The sequence below is a fragment of the Ranitomeya imitator genome, chromosome 1 (genome assembly GCF_032444005.1).
Source record: "Ranitomeya imitator isolate aRanImi1 chromosome 1, aRanImi1.pri, whole genome shotgun sequence".
Lineage (NCBI taxonomy): Eukaryota > Metazoa > Chordata > Amphibia > Anura > Dendrobatidae > Ranitomeya > Ranitomeya imitator.
In genome coordinates, this window is record NC_091282.1 from 442,287,184 (window position 1) to 442,311,674 (window position 24,491).

Below are 24,491 nucleotides of genomic sequence, written 5' to 3' on the forward strand. Positions count from 1 at the left end.
AAAGGTCTCCCAGACATTGGTATCGGTGCTTGACAGATTGCTTATCCCTCCCTCCACCCATGCCGGATGATCCCATAACTCTCCCTCACATCCTCCTAAGGACACCAGCAATGGCTGTAAAAGGGCTAGGCAGGAGAGTTGCTCCAGTTTCTCTTCTCGTTCCTCTTTCCCCGGTCACTCTGGACTGGTAACTTCTTCCCTGTTGTCTTCCCCAGATAAGCTAACGGTACCGGAGTTGGGCTCTGGTTCTGAAGCCGACTCAGACCTTGACCCTGAGCATGTTTCTAACATGAGACACTTAGTGGAGAGTCTCATTATAGCAGTCAATTGGACCCTTAATGTTAAGGATGCTCCTTCGGAGCCCTGAGATCGTGGAGTGTCCTTCAGGTGGTCTAAACAGACAGTTTTTGCACCCCATGAGGAATTTGAGGGAATCTTTTTCAAGAGAAAAGGGAAAACCCAACCAGACGCTTCCAAATAGGAAGTGTCTTGGCTTTTTTTTATCCGTTTGCCTCAGATCTTACGGAAAATTGGACGGTCTCCCCGACTGTAGACCCCTCAGTCCCCAGACTGTCCACCAACATGGTCCTTCCCCTTACAGAGTTGGCATCCCTTAAAGTGAACCTGTCAGCAGGACTGTGCTCAGTAAACTACAAACAGTGTCAGGTTGGCGCCGGTATACTGATTAAAATGATACCTTGGTTGATGATCTGTCTTGTGGTAGTTGTTTAATTTGTATTTGCAATTTTCAGTTAATGAGATTCTTGTGCTTCGGTGCAGGTTTGTGGCCGAGGCTTTAAGTGTTACTAGGCTTACTTATGCATCTTTATGGGCTTATGACGGATCACTGATCCTTTAATGACCTGCTCCCTATTTTACATCCTGCATAGAATATTGTGTGGTGGATAAAAAAAAAAAACATTCATTAAAATGGCAGTGCCTGCGCTGTGGCATGATACAATGGCTAATATGTATATATTCATTTATGAGTTAGTCATACAGTATTGTGGGGAGAAAAAAATAATATTCGATGCCATTTTGGTGAAGATAAAAAAATTTTTTCCTCCCCAATAAACTGAATGACAGTGTTTGTAGTTTACTGAGCAAAATCTTTCTGTAAGTCTTGCTTTCAGGACCCAAATGATACTCATGAAATTATTTGCCAAGTCAGCCTTTGAAGTGGCAGGTTCTTCCTTATGCCCCCCAGGAAACACCTCTTAGAGACTTCTGGACCGACTAGATCTCCTTTCTCAGGGCCCCATTTGCCACCTTCATTTTCGGTCACTCATTTTGACGGTGTGGCTATTGAAACCATGGTTCTAAGATCTTCCGGGTGATTCAGACGATGATCCAAGCTCAGAAGCTTGCATGGTTTCGAGTCTATTGGACTTGGAAAGCCTTCTTCCGATGGTGTGAGTCTAATCAGACCGCACCTAAGGTCTGTCTTCCGTCTATTCTGACCTTCCTTCGAGCTGGATTAGATGCAGGGCTTGCTCTCAGCTCGCTGAAGGTCCAAGTTTCCGAATTGTCTATTTTCCAAAAGAACTCAAGTTATAACCTGAGGGCGTGAAGATTTCTTCAGGGAGTGGCCCATGTGGCTCCCTCACATCGACCGCCATTGGATCCCTTTTTTTTAACCGCTCAGAGTAGTCTCTGTCCTTTTCTATTTTGGAAGGTAGTTTTTCTAGCGGCCATTACTTCCATCACGCAGGTTTCAGAACAGCAAATACTTTCTTGTCGTTCTCACTTCCTTATTCTACATCAGAATAAGGTAGTGTTGCGGCTAGGCCACTCTTTTCTTCCCAAGGTAGTTTCCGCCTTTCTGTCCGTCCGTCCTTCCTTCCTTCCTTCCTTCTTTCCGTCCTTCTCTGGTGCATCTCCTGGAGCGCTCTCTCAACAGATTGTACCTGGTCAGCGCAATTCGCGGTTATCTTTCTAGAACCTCACCCTTCCGGAGGACGGATTCACTGTTGTCCCTGAGGGTTCTCGTAGAGGACTTCCGGCGTCAAAGGCCATGATTGCCCTCTGGATCCGGGGGGCTATCTTGGAGGCCTTCCGAGTTAAGAAAAGATCGCCTTCCCCGCGATTAATGCCCACTCTACCCGAGCGGTGGATGCCTCCTTTGCTGCTCGCCATCAGGCATCCACCTTACAACTTTGCAAGGCAGCGGCGATAGTCTTCTATTCACATATTTTGCCAAATTTTACAGAGTTCAGACCTACTCCTCGGCAGATGCCAACCTCGGTAGGAGAATTTTGCAAGCATCAGTGGCTAGTTCTCTGACCAAAATGGAGATTGTACTGTTTTCCCACCCCAGAGACTGCATTGGGATGTCTCATGGTTAACTGGTTCCCCCAAAGAAGCGATGGAGAAAACAGGATTTTTGGTTACTCACCGTAAAATCTGTTTCTCTGAGCCTTAATTGAGGGACACCACCTCAACATGCTGTATTTTCTTTCTTTTGTTAGTTGTGGGTTCTGTGGTTTATTCTTGTTATTATATGTTGTTTCTCATACTGCTTTCTCGTTAACTGATTAACTTAGTTAAAGTTGGTGGGTGTATACTGCTGGGGAGGAGCTAAATTTTTTTGCATAGTGCCAGCAGCATACACCCATGGTTTCCTGTGTCCTCCATTGAAGGCTCCGAGAAACAGAGATTTTACGGTGAGTAGCCAAAAATCCTGTTTTTACAATGTGCATTGCGATCTTTTGCAAGGTCCAATTTCCAGTTTTTTTTTTCCCAATCCTATACCTAAATCTTTTAAACCCACTTTTTTTTTTATTAACATATTTACCACATTTCTATAGCGACACTTTAATAACCTTGATATCTGAGACCTCTACTGTCCATTCCAACTAGAAAATAGGCCCTGCTGTCATGTCTGAGAACACTCCTCCTACAATACCCCCCTTTTTTTTCTTTTTGCCTTACTCCATTTTAGTGTTCTGTTTTCCGTATTTTATATATCTTTTCAATGATGCTAGGTGGATTTAAATGAAGAAGAAACTATACTGATCATTCGTCGTCTACATAAAGTGTTACGACCATTCCTGTTAAGACGGTTGAAAAAAGAAGTGGAGTCACAGTTACCAGAAAAGGTTTGTAAAAGTAACAATGTTTATTTTTCTGTCACCATTTGCATGTAAAGCATTTAAAAAATGATTTCTATCAGGGAGCATGGTGGCATGTCCTTTATGGGATTAGCAGGACCACAGCACACAACATCCGATCTGTGCAGACTTTTTTCCTTCATATTTCTTTCAGGTTGAATATGTAATCAAATGTGATATGTCAGCCCTCCAGAAGATTCTTTATCGCCATATGCAAGGAAAAGGCATTCTCCTTACCGATGGTTCAGAAAAAGATAAGAAGGTATGTAGAGGAGTGCTGTACATGATGGTGGAATAGATTTGTTTTATGTGAATGACAGGTTGTGACTTTAAAGACAGTATCCAGCCTTTAGGATAGAGCATCAATTCTAGATCTGTGGGAGGGGCTGAGACTTTCCTCTGCATCGATCAGCTGTTTTAGGGGACCTCAGCGCTCATGCGAGAATGGTATCCTCTTTAATGCCTGCAGTTTTGTCTCATTCAAGTAGAGTCATCTAATTATTATTTAAAACTAGGGAAAATGTATTTTAAACTCCAGGATTCATTTGTACATATTTGTGGAAGTGGGTAAATTATGGCTTAAATGATTTCTGATGTAAGACATAATAGTCGACATCTGACTGAAAAACATCAACTGGATTACCAGTATGCTAATGCTTTTGCTCCCATTGATTCTGCTGAGGGAGGATCTGAAGTGACCCTTCATGGTTGACACAGTGATTTTCAAATTGATCCACAGGGCGTTGCCGGCAACTGAAAATGACCAGACAGAGACGTGTGTCTGTTTGGGGGGATCGAGAAGATCTCTAAGCCGCATTTATTGTGTCGCACTTTTCATAATCTTAGAAGTTATACTTCAACCAATCAACATAAGAACACGCTCACAGTTCTTAACCTATAAGAATGCAAGAACAGCCTGTATGTCAAGGTCCCGTAGAACAATACACCCTCAGTGTCCTATCTTGTTCAGGCTGAACAATCAATGTCTCATAACAACTATGAACTTTTACCTAATAACAAAAATTTATCTCAAAACAGCAAGATGGAGTCGAAAAGCACAAAATGAAGCCTGCTTAAATTTTTTTAGTTTAACCCTTCACAATTCAAGATGCGTTTGTGGGGTGCCAATGAATTCTTGTAGCTGGGGAGCCTGCTGTAGGCTCCAATCGGTGCCGTATTTGATCAAGAAAACCCAATTGTGCCAGAAATCTCCTAAGAAGATTTAAAAAAGTTAATAATTTACATATTTGAAACTCCCACCCCCTTTCTCACTTTATCCCCTTAACGCCTTTCCGACGTCAGGCGTAATAGTAAGCTGACTTTGGACTCCCTCCCTTTGTGATCCACCCGCGGCTATTAACTAGTTAAATGCCGCTGTCAAATGCTGGCAGCGGCATTTAAAGGGAACCTGTCACCTGAATTTGGCGGGACTGGTTTTGGGTCATATGGGCGGAGTTTTCGGGTGTTTGATTCACCCTTTCCTTACCCGCTGGCTGCATGCTGGCTGCAACATTGGATTGAAGTTCATTCTCTGTCCTCCATAGTACACACCTGCACAAGGCAAGATTGCTTTGCGCAGGCGTGTACTACGGAGGACATAGAATGAACTTCAATCCAATATTGCAGCCAGCATGCAGCCAGCGGGTGAGGAAAGGGTGAATCAAACACCCGAAAACTCCGCCCATATGACCCAAAACCAGTCCCGCAAAATTCAGGTGACAGAGTCCCTTTAACTTGCGCTTCTGGCCATTGGGTTGGAAACCCGCCCACCGGTGACCCTTGTCACGTGATCGCGGGTCACCTGTTTGTTGGTATGACAACCAGAGGTGTCCTGGAGACCTCTATGGCTGTCAGTGCCAAATTACTGTGAGCACCAGCCACTGGTCGGCGCTCATAGCAAGTGAGTAATTCTGCTATATAGAGGCGATCTGATAAATGCCTCTATGTAGCAGAGCCAGTTGGGTTGTGGCAGCATCTAGTCTCCCATGGAGAATATTGAAGCATGCCAAAAGTTAAAAAAAAAAAAAAAAAAAAAAGTTTTTAAAAATATAAAGGTTCAAATCACCCCCCTTTCGCCCCATTCAAAATAAAACAATAAAGAAAAATCAAACATACACATATTTGGTATCGCCGCATTCAGAATTGCCCGATCTATCAATAAAAGAAATGATTAAGCTGATCGCTAAACGGGGTAGCAAGAAAAATGGTCAAAACACCAATATTATGTTTTTTTGGTCGCCACAACATTGCATTAAAACGCAATAAGAGGGCGATCAAAAGATCGTTTCCGCAACAAAATGGTATCATGAAAAACGTCATCCCGGCACGCTAAAAAATTTGCACTCACCCAACCCGAGATCAGGAAAAATGGAGACGCTACGGGTATCGGAAAATGGTATAATTTATGTACTTTTTTATTTATTTTTTTAGCAAAGTTTGGAATTTAGATAAGAGAGAACCTAGACATGTTTGGTGTCTATGAACTCGTAAATGACCTGGATAATCATAATGGTAGGTCACTTTTAGCATTTAGTGAACCAAGCAAAAAAGCCAAGGAAAAAACTAGTGTGGGATTACACTTTTTTTTTGCAATTTCACCGCATTTGGAATTTTTTCTCCATTTTTTTGGTAGTACGACATGGTAAAACTAATGATGTCGTTCAAAAGTACAACTTGTTCCGCAAAAAAAAAAAGCCCTCACGTGGCCATATTGAAAGAAAAATAAAAAAGTTATGGCTCTGAGAAGAGGAGTAGCAAAACGTAAAAAAGCTCCGGTCATGAAGGGGTTAAGGACCGAGCCACCTTGTAGATTAATGACCAGGAATAAATTTTGAAATCTGACCAGTTTCGCGTTGAGAACTCTAGAATGCTCCAACGGATCCCACTGATTCTGAGATTGTTTTCTTTGTGATTTATTGTACTTCATAATAGTGGTAAGATTTACTCAATATGACTTGTTTGTGAAAAAATCGTAAATTTGGCAAAAATTTTGAAAATTTTACAATTTTCAAACGTTTAATTTTTATACCCTTAAATCATAGATGCATATAGCACAAGATAGTTAGTAACATTTTCCACATGTTTACTTTACATCAGCACAATTTTTTTGAAACATTTTTTTTTTTTATTGGGAAGTTGTAAGGATTGAAAGTTGACTAGCGATTTCTCATTTTTACAAAACCAGTTTTATAGGGACCACAGTACATTTGAAGTGACTGAGAGGCCTTGAAGTGACAGAAGATATATTTGAAGTGACAGAAAATACTAAAGTGTCACCATTATAAAAATTGCACCCCTCAAGGTGTTAAACACCTCATTCAAGAAGTTTATTAACCTTCAGGTGCTTCACAGGAACTGAAGCCACGTGGAAGGAAGAAATGAACATTTAACTTTTTTCCCCACAAATTTTACTTAAGACACTTTTTTTTAAAAAATTATTATTATTTTCACTATGGTATCAGGAGTAAATGAGCCCAAATATTTGTTGTGCAATTTCTCCTTATTACGTCGATACCCCATATGTAGGGGAGAACCACTGTTAGAGTGCGTGGCAGGGCTCGGAAGGGAAGGAGCAACGTTTTACTTTTTGAGCATAAATTTGGCTGTAATAGAGAGCAGACGCCATGTCATGTTTTGAGAACCCCATATGTGCCTAAACAGTGGAAACCCCCTATAAGTGACACCTTTTTGGAAACTAGACCCCCTCAGGCAACTTAAGCTAGTTTCACACTAGCGTTTTGCTGAGCTGCGGAGGGCTGCGGACTTCCTCCATGAAGCCCCGCCCTCGGCCGCACCTCCACCACTCAGCTTCACCTACGTCCGCATGCGGCCTGCGTACCTATCTATAACATTAGGTACGCAGGTCGTGCGGATGCTTCCGCATGCGTCGTTTTAACAATGCGGCGACCTGCATCGAACGCAGCTGGTTGGAATTTCTTTTTTTTCTCTGCATCGTCAAAACGACGCATATGGAGGCATCCGCATACATCCGCATGACCTGCGTACCTAATGCTAAAGATAGGTACGCAGGCCGCATGCGGATGTAGGCGGAGCTGAGCTGTGGAGGTGCGGCCGTTGACGGGGCTTCTCTGAGGAAGTCCGCAGCTCAGCAAAACGCTAGTGTGAAACTAGCCTTATCTAGACTGACAACGCCGAATCACAGGCCATACGACGTCCACAGTGCCTCCTTCTGCCTCATTATAGGGAACCTTCCACTGGAGGTTCTGTTAAATTCACGTATTTCAGAGATTTACACTGAAACCCCAGTGTTAACGCTCAGCGCAGAGCACAGGATAAATGTGAGCTGAGCCGTACTGCTATCTTTGGGAGGCAGAATGAACAAATCAATAACAGGTAAAGAATTGGTTTTCTTTATTTTTTTTACTCCATTTCTCGTGCCGTATAAGTGATTAAGGGACTTAATTCATCGGGTCTATGTTATTACAGCGATGCCAGATTTATATCCCTTTTTTTAATGTTTGGCTGCTGTCACACACTAAAAGACGCTTTTTATTGCAAAAAATAGTTTTTGCATCCCCATATTTTGAGAGCTATTAATTCTTCCATATTTTGGCCGACTGTTGTGTGGGGGCTTGGTTTTTTTGCAGGATGAGTTGACATTTTTATTGCTAGTGTTTTTGATCACATGACTTTTTTGATTGCTTTGTACTCTCTACAATTTCTAAAAAAAAACAAAAAACAAAAAAAAAAAAAAAACGCAATTCAGGATTTATTTTTTTCCGGGTCAGTACTATTACAGCGATACCACATATCATTTTTTTATGTTTTGGTGCTTTTACACAATAATAACTTTTAATAGGAAACATAATTATGTTTGCATTGCTTTATTCTGAGAGCTATAGCTTTTCTATTTTGGCCGATGGAGCTTTATGGTGGCTTGATTTTTTTGCAGGACAAGATATTTTCAGCAGTCCTATTTTTATTTACTTTCCTCTTTTTAATCGCGTTTTATTCCACTTTTTTCCAGCTGTCTGATAAAGCATAGTTTTTTTTTTTTTTAGTTTTTTTATGGTGTTTACTGAATGGGTCAGCTAGTGTAAGTTGTATGGATCGGATTGTTCAGGTCGCTGCAATACCAAGCGTGTACTTTTTTTTGTTTATTTAAATACACTTTTATGTAAAAAAAAAATATAATATGTATGTATTTTTTTTTTTTTTCCTTTTTCTTTACTTGGTTCCTCTGTTGGTCTTTCAGTACACCAGCATTGCAGTGCATTATACGTTTATACCTATACTAAAAGCTTCTGACACCATGCTGTGAGCATGGTCTTAAAAGCTTTTAGTAGCTTGGTGACTTAGGGGTTGTCATGGCAGTGATCGGGCCCCTGCGATGACTTTGCGGGTGCTCCGATCTGGAGGCATAGGGAGCTCCCGTCTCCTGAATGTTGTGATTGTGCTTGATCACAGCATTTAGAGGGTTAGTGCAGAACCTCAGCCACTGGCAGAGCTGAGCCGCTGCACTGATCAGGCAGGAAGTGCTGATATTTCAGCATCTCCTGCGCCATCATGCTGTGATCGGTCAGCGATCTGGGTGTGGGGACCAACAGCATGGGTCCCTGCATCTCTTCCCATGCCGCTCAGCGGTCTGTGATGGCTGTTGGCACTGAACTGTCACTGTGTGTTAAAGTATAAATACAAAAAAAATATTGACCCAAACAGTAAGTTAAAAGGAAAATACGGTATATAAAATAAAGCTCCTGATATTAAATTATGATATGAACATGCAAAGACACCAGAAATGTTCTAATATGAAAAAAAAACTACAAAATGTCGTTTTTTGGTCTCTGCAGCACACAAATGTAAAAAGATGTACCGGTAATTAAAAAAACTTGTATGTACCCCAAAATCATAATTACAAAACATTTAAATGCAAACATCAAGCACTCATTCAGCTCCAATGACTGAAACATAAGCAGTTTTGGATTCTCTGAAAATGGTGGCACTATCCATTATTTTTTATATTTTTATTACAATTTTCAATTTTATTTTTTTATGAAAACACCGAAGTATAAGAAACCCCCCACAAACGCTGTAATAGTACTAACATTTAGAAATCTACTTTCACACAAAAAACAATGAATTCTATTCACCGTTTCATAGCACTTCGAAGTTTTCTGCTTTACTGTACAGTATATGATAAAATGAATGGAATCATTCACAACTACAACTCGTCCCACAAAAAGACAAGGCCTCAAACAGCTATGTTGACGGAAAAAAAGAACCACAGAAATGAAAACTGCCTGCTGCCGAAAGTGGTTAAACAGCAAATAACATACAATGGGCCCGGTTCCTTACTGCCTTTGCGCCCGCTTTTTGTATAGGTTTGAAGAATTTGGCACAAAAAACGACAATCACTACAAGACAAAAAGGAAAGTAACTTAATCCCCCCCAAAAAATGATGAATCAGGGCCAATATTTTTCCTCTATGTAATTTTCACTGCATAGTGATAGAATTTTCACGTACACTAGACTTTTTTTTTTTTCATCCTCTTATATGCTCGCTCAAATGCCAATGTGTTTTTAGGTGGCAGAGGCGAACAAGCCAGTGGCATAATTTTTTGGCAGTGGCTTATCTGTCACAGGAACAAAGAATTGGGCATTTTGAGAATCAACATAGTCTACCTCCGTTTCCAATTGAAGGCCAATTAGAATATGCCCTATACATAGTATATAGTTAAGTAGGAGCCCCCCAATAAAAGCCACACTGTGTGACGTGGGGCAGTGGTTGGGAGGGAAGAGTGAGTCTCTTCCAAGTTGTACTGTATATAACACGGCTCTGGAGAAACCGGTCTGTAGATTTCACATGTGCAGCTGACAGCCAGAACACTCCACAGCATCAGCATTCCAGCTGTGCCTGTATGAGCTGGAAATAGTGTCCTGCATCAGATTTGTTTCTTTCCTATATCGCAAAACTCTGCAGTCAATGACTGGAATTATAAATGCAGTGTTTGTGCGCCAAGCATCTAAAAATAAGGAAATTACAAAGGAGAAGAACATTCTTCACCTTTTTATTTTCCCACTTATGTAACCAACTTAAAGGGAATCTGTTAGTTGTTTTTTGCTATGTAATCCGACATCATCTTGAGGTAGGGACAGAGACCCTTATTCCAGCGACGTGTCAGTTAGTTTGCTGTGTGCAGCAGTTAGTTCCAGTTTTCTCTGCTGCAGTTGTAGCAGAGCTCTTGTAGAGCTGTGCATGACCGCACACATTACTGTGTACAGCGTATAGTGACTAGTGAGCGAGCGTGCTCGGATAAGGTCTTATCGCAGCATACTCAGCGTGCTCGAAAAATATGTTTGAGTCCCCGTGCCTGCATGTCTCCCGTCTGCTCGACAGCTGTAACACATGCAGGGATTGCCTAACAAACAGACGCTTCCTGCATGTCTTACTGTTGTGTTTTGGTTTATTTTAAATCTAAAATGTTCTGCTTTAATGATTACAATGTTATTATTGCTGGTCACGGTTATAGTTTTAACATATAATGTTCTGTATCTTTTAGGGAAAAGGTGGTGCCAAGACTTTAATGAATACCATCATGCAGCTGCGAAAGATCTGTAACCATCCTTTCATATTCCAGCACATTGAGGCAAGTCTCGTTGCTCTGAGCACTTACAACTGTACCGATTCATTGCCGATGTAATGTTTTTCCTGTTATTAATTGGAAAAACAAAACACATGTGATTCAAACTAAAAATCATCAGGAATGTGTATTTATAACCTGTCTGCTAACTAATTGATTACGATAGCGAAGTCATAGCATCACTCTGAGAGGACAGCAAGACCCCAGATATGACCAGCATTGTTGGAAACACATTTTTCCCGAGCCACCCTAACCAAATGTTAAGCATTTTTGTGGTGCAGTCTCCAGATGTTGATCCCAGCAGACCGGCAGGGGTTGTAGCACTGACCATGAAGTGGCTTTTTTTTATTTATTTATTTTTTTAAAAAAAAGCTTACTGAAACCTTAATAGTCGACCACCCATTTAATTGTATGTTAAAATTCATGACACATTAATGAATAAATCCCTATTTACTAATTTTGGGGAAATGTATACTGTTGTCAGTAGGGTTGAGCGAAACGGATCGTTCATTTTCAAAAGTCGCCGACTTTTGGCAAAGTCGGGTTTCATGAAACCCAATCCGACCCCTGTGCGGGGTCGGCCATGCGGTACGCGACTTTCGCGCCAAAGTCGCGTTTCAATGACGCGAAAAGCGCCATTTCTCAGCCAATGAAGGTAAACGCAGAGTGTGGGCAGCGTGATGACATAGGTCCTGGTCCCCACCATCTTAGAGAAGGGCATTGCAGTGATTGGCTTGCTGTCTGCGGCGTCACAGGGGCTATAAAGGGGAGTTCCCGCCGACCGCCATGTTACTGCTGCTGATCTGAGCTTAGGGAGAGGTTGCTGCCGCTTCGTCAGAAGCAGGGATAGCGTTAGGCAGGGTCCATTAACCACCAAACCGCTTGTGCTGTAGCGATTTCCACTGCCCAACACCACCTTCGGTGTGCAGAGACAGTGGAAGCTACATTTTTTTTTTTTTTTTCCCCCTCAGCGCTGTAGCTCATTGGGCTGCCCTAGAAGGCTCCCTGATAGCTGCATTGCTGTGTGTACGCCGCTGTGCAAACCAACTGCTTTTTTCAAAGCACAAATCCTCTTGTTCCTTCCTTTCTGCACAGCTATCTTTTTTGTTTGTCCACACTTTTTATTTAATTTGTGCATCAGTCCACTCCTTATTGCTGCCTGCCATACCTGGCTGAGATTACTGCAGGGAGATAGTAATTGTTGGACACTCCCTGTTTTTTTTTTTTTTTTTTTTTGTGGGAGATTAAGATTGACATTTCTGCTAGAGTGCCATCCCTGTGTGTGCCATCTCTCACTCAGTGGGCCATAGAAAGCCTATTTATTTTTTTGCTTGATTTGGGTTCTAAAATCTACCTGAAAAAATCACTACATCAATCAGTGGGAGAAAAATATTGGCCTCAGGGGTTGTGTGCCACTCCTGACTCCTGTGTGCATCATCACTCAGTCACTGGGCCATAGAAAGCCTTTTTTTTTTTTTTTTTTTGCTTTATTTGGGTTCTAAATTCTACCTGAAAAAATCAATAAATCAATCAGTGGGAGATTAATATTGGCCTTTGGGCTTGTGTGCCAGTCCTAAGCGTGCCATCTCTCTCTCTCAGATAGTGGGCCATAGAAAGCCTATTTATTTATTTTTTTTTTGGTTTTATAAATTCTCCCTGAAAAAAAAAAAAGGGAGATTAATATTGGCCTTTGGGCTTGTGTGCCAGTCCTAAGCGTGCCATCTCTCTCTCTCAGATAGTGGGCCATAGAAAGCCTATTTCTTATTTTGGTTGATTTGGGTTCTAAATTCTACCTGAAAAAATCACTACATCAATCAGTGGGAGATAAATATTGGCCTCTGGGCTTGTGTGCCACTCCTGACTCCTGTGTGCGTCATCTCTCACTCAGTGGGCCATAGAAAGCCTTTTTTTGTTTTATTTGTTTTCTAAATTCTCCCTGAAAAAATCATTTTATTTTATTTGGTTTCTAAATTCTTCCTGAAAAAATCATTTTATTCTATTATTTTTTTTTTCCTAACGTCTCCCTGAAAAAAAAAAAAAATCAAATCAGTGGGAGATTAATATTTACATTTGTGCTTCAGTGACAGTCCTGCGTGTGTGGCATCTCTCTCATTTGTTGCCACCAACAACAGAGTGTGTAACATTGTGCCTGATTTTCGTTGTGGTCTCACTCACCTGTAAAGGGGTAGCTAAATCATACTGAAGTTATAGCTCACCGTGTAAGTTGTGTGACAGCAACAAATACCGTTAGTTTGGTTACGTTTTTAAAACAATGAGGAAGTCTGGTGGAAGAGGTCGTGGCCGGGGGCGTTCATTGTCAGCTGGTAATGAGGGTAGTGGTAGTGGTGGAGCATCAGCTGGTCGTGGGAAAAAAAATATTGCACCTAAGTCTGGAGCTGTGGAGCCAGGTTCGTCGTCTGGCTACACAAGTCCTCGAACGCTCCCTTTTCTGGGAGTAGGAAAACCGCTTTTAAAGCCGGAGCAGCAAGAGCAAGTTTTGGCTTATCTTGCTGACTCAGCCTCTAGCTCTTTTGCCTCCTCTCGTGAAACTGGTAAATGTCAAAGCAGCGCGTCGTTAGTGGATGTTCACGGTCAGGGACAAGTCGCTTCCTTGTCCTCTTCAGCAAAAACAACAACAGAGAAGAATGCAGCAGGCGACACAACGGGTTACTCCATGGAGCTCTTTACACATACCGTCCCTGGCTTAGAAAGTGAAGCAGTTAACAGTCCATGCCCATTACAAGTTGAATCTGACATGGAGTGCACTGATGCACAGCCACAGCCAGACTACTATGCTGGTCCTTTGACTCAGACCACAAAATTGCCCTTGCAGGGTAATGATCAAGAATCAGACCCTGATGAGACTATGTTGCCCCATCACGAACGCTATACCACCGACCGACACGGTGACACAGACGAAGTTGCACACGAGCTACAAGAAGAGGTAATAGATGACCCAGTTCTTGACCCCGATTGGCAGCCATTGGGGGAACAGGGTGCAGGCGGCAGCAGTTCTGAAGCGGAGGAGGAGGGGCCGCAGCAGGCATCAACATCGCAACAGGTTCCATCTGCCGGGCCCGTATCTTGCCCAAAACGCGTGGCAAAGCCAAAACCTGTTGGAGGACAGCGTGGCCATCCGGTTAAAGCTCAGTCTGCAATGCCTGAAAAGGTATCCGATGCTAGAAAGAGTGCAGTCTGGCATTTTTTTTAAACAACATCCAATTGATCAGCGCAAAGTCATCTGTCAAAAATGTTCAACTACCTTAAGCAGAGGACAGAATCTGAAAAGTCTCAATACAAGTTGCATGCATAGACATTTAACCACCATGCATTTGCAAGCCTGGACTAACTACCAAACGTCCCTTAAGGTTGTAGCACCCTCGGCCAATGAAGCTAGTCAGCAACGCAACATCCCTTCCGGCAGTGTAGGGCCACCATTTTCCGCACCACCTGCAGTATCTGTGCAGGTTTCTTTGCCAGGCCAAAGCAGTCAGGGTCAGGGAATCACCAGTTTCGTAGTAGGAAACACTGCATCTAGGGCACTGGCGGCAACAATACCATCTCCCACCGTCTCTCAGTCTGCCATATCCACCGGCACCCCCGCTAGTTCCACGATCTCCAGCTCTCCAGTCCAGCTCACCCTACATGAGACTATGGTTAGAAAAAGGAAGTACTTAGCCTCGCATCCGCGTACACAGGGTTTGAATGCCCACATAGCTAGACTAATCTCGTTAGAGATGATGCCCTACCGGTTAGTTGAAAGCGAAGCTTTCAAAGCCCTGATGGACTACGCTGTACCACGCTACGAGCTACCCAGTCAACACTTTTTTTCCAGAAAAGCCATCCCAGCCCTCCACCAGCATGTTAAAGAGCGCATCGTCCATGCACTCAGGCAATCTGTGAGCACAAAGGTGCACCTGACAACAGATGCATGGACCAGTAGGCATGGCCAGGGACGTTGCGTGTCCATCACGGCACACTGGGTGAATGTTGTGGATGCAGGGTCCACAGGGGACAGCAAGTTTGGGACAGTTCTGCCTAGCCCACGGTCTAGGAAACAGTTGGCTGTAGCCGTTCGCACCCCCTCCTCCTCCTCCTCGTCCTCCTGCAGAAGCGAGAGCTCGTCCACAGACCGCAGTCGCACAACCACTCCATCCGCAGCTGCCACTGTTGCACACCAGGTCTCCCATTATGGGGCAGCTACTGGCAAACGTCAGCAGGCTGTATTGGCTATGAAGTGTTTGGGCGACAACAGACACACCGCGGAAGTTATGTCCGAGTTCTTGCAGAAAGAAACGCAGTCGTGGCTGGGCACTGTAGATCTTGAGGCAGGCAAGGTAGTGAGTGATAACGGAAGGAATTTCATGGCTGCCATCTCCCTTTCCCAACTGAAACACATTCCTTGCCTGGCTCACACCTTAAACCTGGTGGTGCAGTGCTTCCTGAAAAGTTATCCGGGGTTATCCGACCTGCTCCTCAAAGTGCGTGGACTTTGCTCACATATCCGCCGTTCGCCCGTACACTCCAGCCGTATGCAGACCTATCAGCGTTCTTTGAACCTTCCCCAGCATCGCCTAATCATAGACGTTGCAACAAGGTGGAACTCAACACTGCACATGCTTCAGAGACTGTGCGAACAGAGGCGGGCTGTTATGTTTTTGTGGGAGGATACACATACACGGGCAGGCAGTAGGATGGCAGACATGGAGTTGTCAGGTGTGCAGTGGTCGAAGATTCAAGACATGTGTCAAGTCCTTCAGTGTTTTGAGGAATGCACACGGCTGGTTAGTGCAGACAACGCCATAATAAGCATGAGCATCCCCCTAATGCGTCTGCTGATGCAAAGTTTGATGCACATAAAGGATCAGGCGTCTGCAGCTGAGGAAGAGGAAAGCCTTGATGACAGTCAGCCATTGTCTGGCCAGGGCAGTGTACAGGACGAGTTAGCGGGCGAAGAGGAGGAGGATGACGAGGAGGATGATGGGGATGATTATATTTTTAATGAGGAAGCTTTTCCGGGGCCACTGGAAATTGGTGGCGCGGCAAGGCCGGGTTCTGGTTTTTGGAGGGACACAAGTGACGTGGATTTGCCTGAAACTGCACCTCAACCAAGCACAACCGGAGATTTGAGAACTGGAACTTTGGCCCACATGGCGGATTATGCCTTACGTATCCTCAAAAGGGACACACGCATAACTAAAATGATGAACGATGACGATTACTGGTTGGCCTGCCTCCTTGATCCTCGCTATAAAGGCAAATTGCAAAATATAATGCCACATGAGAACTTGGAACTAATATTAGCAACCAAACAATCAACTCTTGTTGACCGTTTGCTTCTGGCATTCCCTGCACACAGCGCCCGTGATCGTTCTCACACGAGCTGCAGGGGCCAGCAGACCAGAGGAGTTAGAGGGGCAGAAATCAGAAGTGGCGTTGGCCAGAGGGGTTTTCTGACCAGGTTGTGGAGTGATTTTGCTATGACCGCAGACAGGACAGGTACTGCAGCATCAATTCAAAGTGACAGGAGACAACATTTGTCCAGTATGGTTACAAACTATTTTTCATCCCTTATCGATGTTCTCCCTCAACCGTCATTCCCATTTGATTACTGGGCATCAAAATTAGACACCTGGCCAGAATTGGCAGAATATGCATTGCAGGAGCTTGCTTGCCCGGCAGCTAGTGTCCTATCAGAAAGAGTATTCAGTGCTGCAGGTTCAATACTAACAGAAAAAAGGACTCGTCTGGCTACCCAAAATGTAGATGATCTAACCTTCATTAAAATGAACCACAACTGGATTTCAAAATCTTTTGCCCCACCTTGCCCGGCTGACATCTAGCTTTCCTATGAAAAGGTCTTGCCTGTGGACTATTCTGAATGCCTTTTCCAATCTCGTAATTTTCTGCACCTGATTGTCCAGCATACGACATGTTTACACCTCACTAAATGGCCAAACTCCCCACACGGGGCCGTGGTATCGACACTTGGCGACAGCACCCGTGAGAGTGCTGTTTGTCTGAAGAGGTGGGTGTGCCCGCTTTTGGTCGACGGCACTGCCACTGGGTCCCTCCTAGTACAATAAAGTGTCTCTGGCGGTGGTGGTGCGCACCCAACGTCAGACACACCGTTGTAATATGAGAGGCCCTGGTCCTGTACCGCCGGCCACAAGACAGTTCCCCCCCCCCCCAGCTCAAACAGTGCTCTACCACTTGCAAAATTATCTCACAGCTCCACCAATGTTTAGTCTATGCGCTGACATCCTTCAATGCCTGCCACTGACAATACCATTGTATTGACATTTTTGTTATGTTAGGCCTTCGAAGCCTGTCTGCGGTCACTCCTTCCACTATGCCTCCACTGACCACACCACTGCTGCCCGTGTACCCCTGGAACCAATTTAAAATTGCCTACAGCCATGTGTTATTATTTTAGGCCTTCGATGCCTGTCTGCGGTCACTCCTTCCACTAGGCCTCCACTGACCACACCACTGCTGCCCGTGTACCCCTGGAACCAATTTAAAATTGCCTACAGCCAGCCCAATTTTTTTATTTTAGGCCTTCGATGCCTGTCTGCGGTCCGTTCTTTCTACAACTACTACACTGACCAGGCCACTGCTGCCCGTGTACCCCTGGAACCAATTTAAAATTGCCTACAGCCATGTGTTATTATTTTAGGCCTTCGATGCCTGTCTGCGGTCACTCCTTACAATATGCCTCCACTGACCACACCACTGCTGCCCGTGTACCCCTGGAACCAATTTAAAATTGCCTACAGCCAGCCCAATTTTTTTATTTTAGGCCTTCGATGCCTGTCTGCGGTCACTCCTTCCACTAGGCCTCCACTGACCACACCACTGCTGCCCGTGTACCCCTGGAACCAATTTAAAATTGCCTACAGCCATGTGTTATTATTTTAGGCCTTCGATGCCTGTCTGCGGTCACTCCTTACAATATGCCTCCACTGACCACACCACTGCTGCCCATGTACCCCTGGAACCAATTTAAAATTGCCTACAGCCAGCCCAATTTTTTTATTTTAGGCCTTCGATACCTGTCTGCGGTCCGTTCTTTCTACTACTACTACACTGACCAGGCCACTGCTGCCCGTGTACCCCTGGAACCAATTTAAAATTGCCTACAGCCATGTGTTATTATTTTAGGCCTTCGATGCCTGTCTGCGGTCACTCCTTCCACTAGGCCTCCACTGACCACACCACTGCTGCCCGTGTACCCCTAGAACCTATTTATAATTGCATAGAGCATCCTTTTTTTAATAGTAGGCGTACAAAGTCTGTCTGCGGTTCACTATTGAAATTGTCCTCCACTGCCCAGAGCACTGCAGCTTGTGTACCCCTGTAACTTTTTTCTGCTGCAGTGAGCCACATTTTTGGTTTGAGTCCTACTACCTGTGTCTGTCTGCGCCACTCAATTCAGCTGTGTTCCTTTGAAAAAAGCTGAGCGTCAATAGTCTTGTTTTCAGCCTCTAGGAATTTTAAAACTACATTGGGTGTACAACTTTGGTAGGGCCTACTAACGGTGTCTGCCTCCCCAAGGTGTTCCCCAGGTTTCCTCTCCATTGCTTCAATCTTCATGCTCTCGTTTAGTAGTTGTTGGAAACTACGCTGCATTAGGCCTACAAATTAGGTATGGGGTGTAGAGAGATGGTGTGTTCCACTCCAAGGTGTTCTACAGGTTGCCTTTCCTGAGCTTCAATCTTCATGCTCTCGTTTAGTAGTTGTTGGAAACTACGCTGCATTAGGCCTACAAATTGGGTATGGGGTGTAGAGAGATGGTGTGTTCCACTCCAAGGTGTTCTCCAGGTTGCCTTTCCTGAGCTTCGATCTTCTGGCTCTCGTTTAGTAGTTGTTGGAAACTACACTGCATTAGGCCTACAAATTGGGTATGGGGTGTAGAGAGATGGTGTGTTCCACTCCAAGGTGTTCCCCAGGTTTCGTCCACATTGCTTCGGTCTTCCGACTCTCGTTTAGTAGTTGTAGAAAACTACACTGCATTAGGCCTACAAATTGGGTATGGGGTGTAGAGAGATGGTGTGTTCCACTCCAAGGTGTTCCCCAGGTTTCCTCTCCATTGCTTCGATCTTCATGCTCTCGTTTAGTAGTTGTTGGAAACTACGCTGCATTAGGCCTACAAATTGGGTATGGGGTGTAGAGAGATGGTGTGTTCCACTCCAAGGTGTTTCCCAGGTTTCCTCTCCATTGCTTCGATCTTCATGCTCTCGTTTAGTAGTTGTTGGAAACTACACTGCATTAGGCCTACAAATTGGGTATGGGGTGTAGAGAGATGGTGTGTTCCACTCCAAGGTGTTCTCCATGTTGCCTTTCCTGAGCTTCGATCTTCTGGCTCTCGTTTAGTAGTTGTTGGAAACTACACTGCATTAGGCCTACAAATTGGGTATGGGGTGTAGAGAGATGGTGTGTTCCACTCCAAGGTGTTCTCCAGGTTGCCTTTCCTGAGCTTCGATCTTCTGGCTCTCGTTTAGTAGTTGTTGGAAACTACACTGCATTAGGCCTACAAATTGGGTATGGGGTGTAGAGAGATGGTGTGTTCCACTCCAAGGTGTTCCCAAGGTTTCGTCCACATTGCTTCGGTCTTCCGACTCTCGTTTAGTAGTTGTAGAAAACTACACTGCATTAGGCCTACAAATTGGGTATGGGGTGTAGAGAGATGGTGTGTTCCACTCCAAGGTGTTCCCCAGGTTTCCTCTCCATTGCTTCGATCTTCATGCTCTCGTTTAGTAGTTATTGGAAACTACGCTGCATTAGGCCTACAAATTGGGTATGGGGTGTAGAGAGATGGTGGGTTCCACTCCAAGGTGTTCCCCAGGTTTCCTCTCCATTGCTTCGATCTTCATGCTCTCGTTTAGTAGTTGTTGGAAACTACGCTGCATTGGGCCTACAAATTGGGTATGGGGTGTAGAGAGATGGTGTGTTACACTCCAAGGTGTTCTCCAGGTTGCCTTTCCTGAGCTTCTATCTTCAGGCTCTCATTAAATTGTGGTTAAATGGAACAACTGCATTTGGCGTACTAGTTGGTTTGGGGCCTACTATCGGTGTCTGCCACTCCTTGCTGTTCTCCTCCACTGAACAAAGCTGTGCCGCCTGTTTACTACGGTTGCCAATTTTGAACTGCATTTCGACTACTTACTGATTTGGGCCTACTCTCTGTGTCAGCCTCTCATTCCAGTTGTCCTCCACTGCAATGCCCCCTGGTTAGTCCTGTGTTACCAATTTTGAACTGCATTTAGCCAACTTTATTCTTTGGGCCTATATCTGTGTTTCCTCCTCATCCTGCCCATTGCCCAGCCAGTGATAGATGAGTCTGCTGGTACATTGACCCATAACGCAAAATTCCCCGTGCACGCTACACAGCAAGATTGTGACCCTGCTGAAAGTCAGGTTCCTCTTCCCGCATACCATACCACCTTACACGGGGACAAAGAGGAAGGTGCAGATGAAAGTGCAGGTTCCTTCATCAGGTGGGGGGAGGAATACTAGTTGGCGACGTCACTGGCACAGGGCCTCTCATAGTACGCAAAAGTGTTGCTGCCGGTGGGAGGCGCCCCCGCCGTGCAAACACACCGCTGTACTTTGAGGGGCCCTGTGCCAGTGCCAATGCCAACGAGTGGGCCCCCCCCTGCTTGCTCAGGATCACAGCACTTGCAAAGTTTAAATACTTACCTCTCCCTGCTCCACTGCCGTGACGTGGTCCAGATTTACTGGGCCCACTAATTACTTGAACCAGCCCTACCCCCCACAACTTTAGCCAAATGACCCCCAATTTCAAATGCCTTCCAATTATTATAAGGTAAATTACGATTGACCAGCTTCTTTAACAAGAATGGATGTTTTTGCCATTAAAATGGGCAGTGTTGGTGTTTTCCTGGCCTCCACTCACTGCCGACTATGCTCCCCCATTGACTTGCATTGGGTTTCGTGTTTCGGGCGATACCCGACTTTTCGTGATAATCGGCCGATTCCACTCGACTCGACTTCTAAGATAGTCGGGTTTCGCGAAACACGGCTCGACTCTAAAAAGGTCAAGGTCGCTCAACCCTAGTTGTCAGCAGTAAAGTCTTTTCACTCAGCATCATAGCTTGTAATGTCTGGTTCTAGAATTTCCAGTACATCTTTAGATTAAATAGAATAAGTTTACATAACCTGTTGGCTTACTTTGAAAAAGAAATTTGGGCCATAAATGTTGCCACACTTTGATGCGCTTTGTTGCATCTTCAACATTGTACTTTTTCAACAAAACCATGCGGCTCCTCTAAACCTTGTGCAGTGAGATCTGACGGGTGCCTAAAGCTATCTCAATGCAGTGCAGCTTAATGTATATAGCCTGAGCTTTGGAGAACACCGAAAGCAGCATATTAAACATCGCTTTTGTTTCTACAGGAATCCTTTGCTGAACATCTGGGATATTCCAATGGGATCATCAATGGGTAATGACTCTTCTAGTATGAATCCTCATGTAGCATTGCATCGTTTTAGGAATTCAGTTATTTCTGTATACTAAATGCCTAATTGTATCAGAGTTGTTGTAAAGTTTACAAATAATAGAAATTCTTCTTTCAGGCCTGATCTCTATAGGACGTCAGGAAAGTTTGAGTTACTTGATCGAATACTACCAAAGCTACAAGCCACAAATCACAGGGTTTTGCTCTTCTGTCAGATGACTTCACTCATGACTATCATGGAAGACTATTTTGCGTTTCGAAACTTCCTTTACCTCCGACTTGATGGTTTGTATCTGCTGATTGTTAAATATCTTAAATGAACATTTACTTTTTTACATCTGTAAACTGTGCTGGGATGTACAGGTAAAGCATTTGATGTTCCTGCTGGCCACGTTATACTTAGACCCGGCATAAATGGCTCTAATTATGATATTATATTAAACAAAATACTTGCCTATTCATCTTTCCTAAATATGTACCGTATGTACTCTAGTATAAGCCGACACGAGTATAAGCTGACCCGCCCCCCCCCTAATTTTGCCACAAAAAACTGGGAAAACTTAATGACTCGAGTATAAGGCTAAGGTGGGAAATGCAGCAGCTACCGGTAAATGTCAAAAATAAAAATAAATACCAATAAAAGTAAAATTAATTGAGACATCAGTAGGTTAAGTGTTTTTGAATATCCATATTGAATCAGGAGCCCCATATAATGCTCCATACAGTTCATGATGGCCCCATAAGATGCTCCATATTAAAATATGCCCCATATAATCCTGCATAAAGGTTAATAATGGTCCCATAAGATGCTCCATAAAGATATTTGCCCCATAAAGATATTTGCCCCATAATAGTGCTGCACAAACGTTATCGCCCCATAAGATACTCCATACAGACATTTGCCCCATATAGTGCTGCACAAACGTTATGGCCCCATAAGATGCTCCATACAGACACTTGCCCCAAGTAGTGCTGCACAAACGTTGATTATGGCCCCATACAGACACTTGCCCCATATAGTGCTGCACAAACGTTATGGCCCCATAGATGCTCCATACAGACACTTGCCCCATTTGCTGTTGCTGCGATAAAAAAAAAAAATTCACATACTCCCCTCTCCGTCCCTCAGGCCCCCGGCACTTTCGATATTCACCTGCTGCTCGTTCCGGCCGCCGCTCCATCTTCAACGTCCTCTGCACTGACGTTCAGGCAGAGGGCACGCACTAACCACGTCATCGCGCCCTCTGACCTGAGCGTCACTGCAGAAGACGCTGAAGACGGAGCGGCGCCGGAACGGGGAGCAGGTGAATATCGCACAGCGCTGCGCTCCCCTCCCCGTCATACTCACCTGCCCCTGGCGCTGTACAGTCCCTGCTTCCCCGGCACTGCAGCTTCTTCCTGTACTGAGCGGTCACATTTACCGCTCATTACAGTAATGAATATGCGGCTCCACCTCCCATAGGTACCATGTGACCGCTCAGTACAGGAAGAAGCTGGGGCGCCAGGAAGCCAGGGACTAGCAGGGACCGCGCCAGGAGCAGGTGAGTATTATTAGACAGCCCCCGCTCCCCCTCCCCTGCCGACCCCCTGGGTATGACTCGAGTATAAGCAGAGAGGGGGACTTTCAGCCCCCAAAAATGGGCTGAAAATCTCGGCTTATACTCGAGTATATACGGTAAATGCTTTTTATTATCCGCTCACCGGTCTTAGATTCTGAAAATGTCAGTGCTTTGGGATTTTCAGTTAAGACTAAAATGTGCTGCAAATTTCAACTAATTTCTTTTTATTGTCCTCATTTTTTTTTTTTCCCATTTTTCTTTTATTTCTATTTAAAGGTACAACTAAGGCAGAAGATCGAGCTGCAATGCTGAAAAAATTCAATGAAGAAGGCTCCCAATACTTTGTATTTCTGCTGAGTACCAGAGCTGGAGGCTTAGGGCTGAACCTGCAGGCTGCAGACACAGTCGTGATTTTTGACAGTGATTGGAATCCTCATCAGGTTTGGAAACTTTGATTTATATAAAAACTGTATAAAACCTTTCCATTGTTGGAAACGAAAGCACAAAAATTACACCACAGAAGTATGAATAATACATTGATAGTACCTATGGTAGAAGGATAATGCTGGACCATTATTTCTCTGTTATGGGTTTTGACAGCTTAGCTGTTAAGGGGCTGCATACTGTGGGACCTGCAATGATTGCATATTTAATGCCTGTTTAGATAACGCCTTTAAAAAAAAAAAATGGTCCTGTGTGTACAGCGATATCTATTGTTGATGCTACATCTTTCTCATGTGACTTGATAGATGGGATCTGATATTTTAAATGGAATCTGTTGCCAGAAAAAAACACAACGGAGCTGCAGATATGGGGTTAATAGCGTTATTATGCTGGACGACATTTACACTTAACCGAACAATGTGGGGGGAAAATTAAATTTTTTTTTTCCCCGGTAGCGTTCTAGTTTCAGTCACTGCTGTGAGAATACAGCGCGGCGGCCATACTCCCGCCCCTGACATTTGGGCCGGCTGTCAGTCAGGGGCGGGGGCACGGTTACAGCCGATGCTCTGTGTTCTCAGAGCGGTGACTGAACCGGCGCCGCCCCCGTGACTGAAACTGGAAAGCTGTCATGGAGAGAAAATTACATTTTTTCTCTGTGTTGGGATAAGCGCGGTGCCATAATAACGCTGTTAACCCCATATCTACCGGTTAATAGTGTTTTTTTTCCTTCTGGTAACAGGTTCCTTTTGTGATCTGAGCCGCAGCTGATATTGACATTCATTTCTAAGATGTTTAATAGGCTTGAGGTCAGGGATCTGTGCATAACAATTGCGTTCTCCCAGACATGACAAACCAGTTTATATCCCTTGCGTTACTTTGGATTCATTGTGGAATGGAAAATAATCTTCTGTTAAAGGTCGAACACCTCCTGTAAGATTTTCCTCCATTTGGTCCCTGAAAACTAACTGAAATTAGGAGTAACAGCCCTTTCTTCATTTCCTCCATCATCGAAACGTAACATTTTGTGGCACTGCACACTTGTGCAAATGGTCAAGTTGCAGCTTCAGATTGGAGTATAAACTAGGCGTCGTAATGTCGTTTTTAAGAGAAGCTTCAGCTGAATGTTCCCCATCTGTTACTCACCTTTTATCTCAAACCTCCTCCTTTGGCCTCTCGCAGCATACTAACTCTCCAACTCATGAAGACGGAAACTCCCTCGACTTGTCTTCTCCCGGCTTTGCTCAGTGGATGATTTCATAAACTCCCCTCACACACTCTCTGACCACAACCTTCTTT

The 24,491-nt window shown here is 44.3% G+C and overlaps 1 protein-coding gene across 11 annotated transcripts in view; it reads left to right on the forward strand.

The window, feature by feature from the left end:
- Positions 1-24,491, forward strand: part of SMARCA2 (SWI/SNF related BAF chromatin remodeling complex subunit ATPase 2) — a 461,498-nt gene that overhangs the window by 292,225 nt on the left and 144,782 nt on the right. For all 11 annotated transcript variants that reach the window (XM_069763977.1, XM_069764056.1, XM_069764038.1 and 8 more), the window contains 6 exons: positions 2,985-3,098; positions 3,265-3,372; positions 10,631-10,717; positions 21,131-21,177; positions 21,311-21,477; positions 23,028-23,191. In XM_069763977.1, coding sequence (XP_069620078.1) covers positions 2,985-3,098; positions 3,265-3,372; positions 10,631-10,717; positions 21,131-21,177; positions 21,311-21,477; positions 23,028-23,191 — 687 coding nt within the window. The remainder of the gene's footprint in view (positions 1-2,984; positions 3,099-3,264; positions 3,373-10,630; positions 10,718-21,130; positions 21,178-21,310; positions 21,478-23,027; positions 23,192-24,491) is intronic.